This window comes from Brugia malayi (assembly GCF_000002995.4).
Source record: "Brugia malayi strain FR3 genome assembly, contig: Bm_v4_Chr4_scaffold_001, whole genome shotgun sequence".
In the NCBI taxonomy this organism is placed as follows: Eukaryota; Metazoa; Nematoda; class Chromadorea; order Rhabditida; family Onchocercidae; genus Brugia; species Brugia malayi.
In genome coordinates, this window is record NW_025062478.1 from 11,176,794 (window position 1) to 11,179,412 (window position 2,619).

Here is a 2,619-nt window from a genome sequence, read left to right on the forward strand (position 1 = left end):
ATTCATTTGTGTACATTAATTTCATGACTGAATGATTGATTGCATGAGAAACATTTTCGATTATTACTAATTCATTTTGAAAAGGAAAATTTAAGAGTTTCTTTTTTTATGAGGCATGTTGCAACTTTATGTAATGGTAGAGTAGTATTTGTTATGAAGATGGTGTGTAATTCCTGATCATTCGTTTCGTTGCATGTGCAAGGAAGGAAAATCCAGAAAAACAACATCATTTCTCGAGTTTTTTTTTTTTTCTTTCTGAGTTAGCTTTTCGTATCCAATTATCAAATTAAGATTCCTTTCGCTTGATTTAAGTGTTTCAGTTTCTTGACATTTTCAGCATAATCGTTAGAATGCCAATTCTGCGGCAGAAGTTGCTAACCGATTTCTATTTTTCGCCAGAAAAATTATGTGAATCAAATGCTGCAGTTCAACCAAATACGAGTTGTAAAACAAATTATGTTGTTGATCCAAATTGTGAAAATGATGAATTTTCCGAACCTTTATCATCCGCTGAAAATTATCCATTATCAGTATCGCCTACCACTGCTAGTCCTTCGAAAGTTATTCGTACAGTTATTTTATCTAAAAAAGGGTGTAAAAAGAGACGAAATATGTCAATGGATGATTCAAAACAGATGATTTTGGATGCAGGACAAAAACAATTCGGTCATCAACAATGCGGACAGGTGCCTAAGTTTTGCTTATTTAGTAAAAATGATTGAAGAAGATGAAAATCCATCTTAAGCTTTTATTAGAAAATCTAGGATGAGGTTTATTTATGAAATTGCTGCGGCAGTGCTAGTCCTTTGAAAGTTATTTGCACTTTTTTTTTAAAGAAAAGGAAATTATATTTCGCATTTTTTTTTTTAACTTTTGAGCTGGATAGTGCATTTCCTCTCGTAATTTCCTTCATATGCTAATGAGGAAGTGATGATTGCGATTTGGTCACCATCTTCAGTGTGATATGGTATATGATTGCGATTCGTTATTCGATCAGAAGCAACATCAAGAATTTCACAATCGTTTTCTATCAACCAAATGGTTTCGTGTGCAAAGCTCACAGCTAAATGTTTGGAAACGGTACAGCTTTCCTTTTCAGCAGATCTTTTATATGTCATATTTGAATTTAAAATTGAAATTTCCACTGGAAATGTCAGTTTATGCTTTCTGCATACCCGTCTTCATAACAGTCATCAGTAATGCTTTGAATTTAAACCACATTTTAAATTTTTATGGCTACAGATTAATCAGTCTTACACTGTTTTAAGGGCTGCTTTTTGCATTGTTGAACAATTCGAAGGGAATTATAGTCACATATTTTGCATTACGCAAACATCGAAATGTACATTGAAAACACGTGTTGATAAGGTTTATCTCTTTCTTGTTGATAACATTTCGATATGCATCAGACTACACGTAAATCATAGATTTCTTATAAATTCAGACAGTTGGAAGTTTACTTCATCTTATATATCAATTTAAAAATTAAAAATATTCTCTTCTCATTTGATTCATCGTATCAGTTTAGTGCATATTTCTGTTATTCTTTCCTCATCATGGCATATTTATAGATTATTTTGGAATGCATCAATAAAGAATTAGGCTATACACCAGATTTAGCGCAAGTTTGGACATCGGATGGTAGAAGACAAGCTTGGGTATACGTTACAGCTTCAGACAAATATTACTTTATTGGTGCTGTAGCACTGGTTGAAAAGATTTCCAGGAAACAACTGCAGTATGCAGAAGTATATCCTTTTCGTGTTATCAGTTAATTTTAATTTCATTCCATTTCTATCCACAAGTAAAAAGTCTTACTTGATATCTTTCTTTTGAGAGAAAAATCTGTAATTTAAGTGAATGCATAATGTGTTGTCTTGACAATATTTGTATGTACACAGCCTAACATTAATTATAATTTGCATTTAATTTCAAGGAAAACAGTGCAGCAAATAATGATATAATCCCAACAAGCAACAATGTATACATGGGTGTTAATCGAATCTGGGTACATCAAACTTTAAGACGTAGAGGCATTGCAGCACTTTTGTTGGATCATGCACGATCGTATTTCGTCAGTTCTGATTCTGTGCCACGTGAAATGATTGCATTTAGTAGTCTAACAGATAGTGGTTTAGCGTTTGCTAGAAATTATATTTCTGGAGGAAAAGTCCTTCTTTACAATTTGAATCCTGAGACTTGTCACTAATCTCGATACTTCTGAAGTATAATTTAATCTATCCCCAATTTTCCACTCTCATTATTTTAAACAGAATTTTAGATCAACATTGCTATACTCCCCGAATTTTCACTATTTTTTCATTCTTTGATTCAAATAATAGAATGAAATTTTGTTTATAAATTTGATAGAAATTCCATTTGCCACTATTCTTGAATTTTGCACTGCATGGATTTAAAAAGGGCAATATTTTCGAACATCCCTTTCCTTTTTGTCTTTGTAACATTCGTGTTTAATAAAAAACTACCAACCAGATTTTAGTAACAGTTTTTCAGTGATGCATTAGATTTGTTTTTTTTATAAGTGAGAAGCAAAGGAAGGAAATCCTCTCCATATTTATTAGTAGCATTTGCTGAGGTAACAAAGTCACACTTAGGATT

The 2,619-nt window shown here is 32.0% G+C and overlaps 1 protein-coding gene across 1 annotated transcript; it reads left to right on the plus strand.

Annotated features, from left to right (window-relative positions):
* Positions 1-350: 350 nt before the first annotated feature.
* Positions 351-2,209, plus strand: Bm3203 (Uncharacterized protein; the record flags this gene model as incomplete). The annotated part of the gene is made up of 5 exons (XM_001897328.1): positions 351-686; positions 959-1,080; positions 1,269-1,368; positions 1,572-1,748; positions 1,937-2,209. The coding sequence occupies 5 exons, from the start codon at positions 351-353 to the stop codon at positions 2,207-2,209; spliced, it is 1,008 nt and encodes a 335-aa protein (XP_001897363.1).
* Between the last annotated feature and the right edge of the window lie 410 nt (positions 2,210-2,619).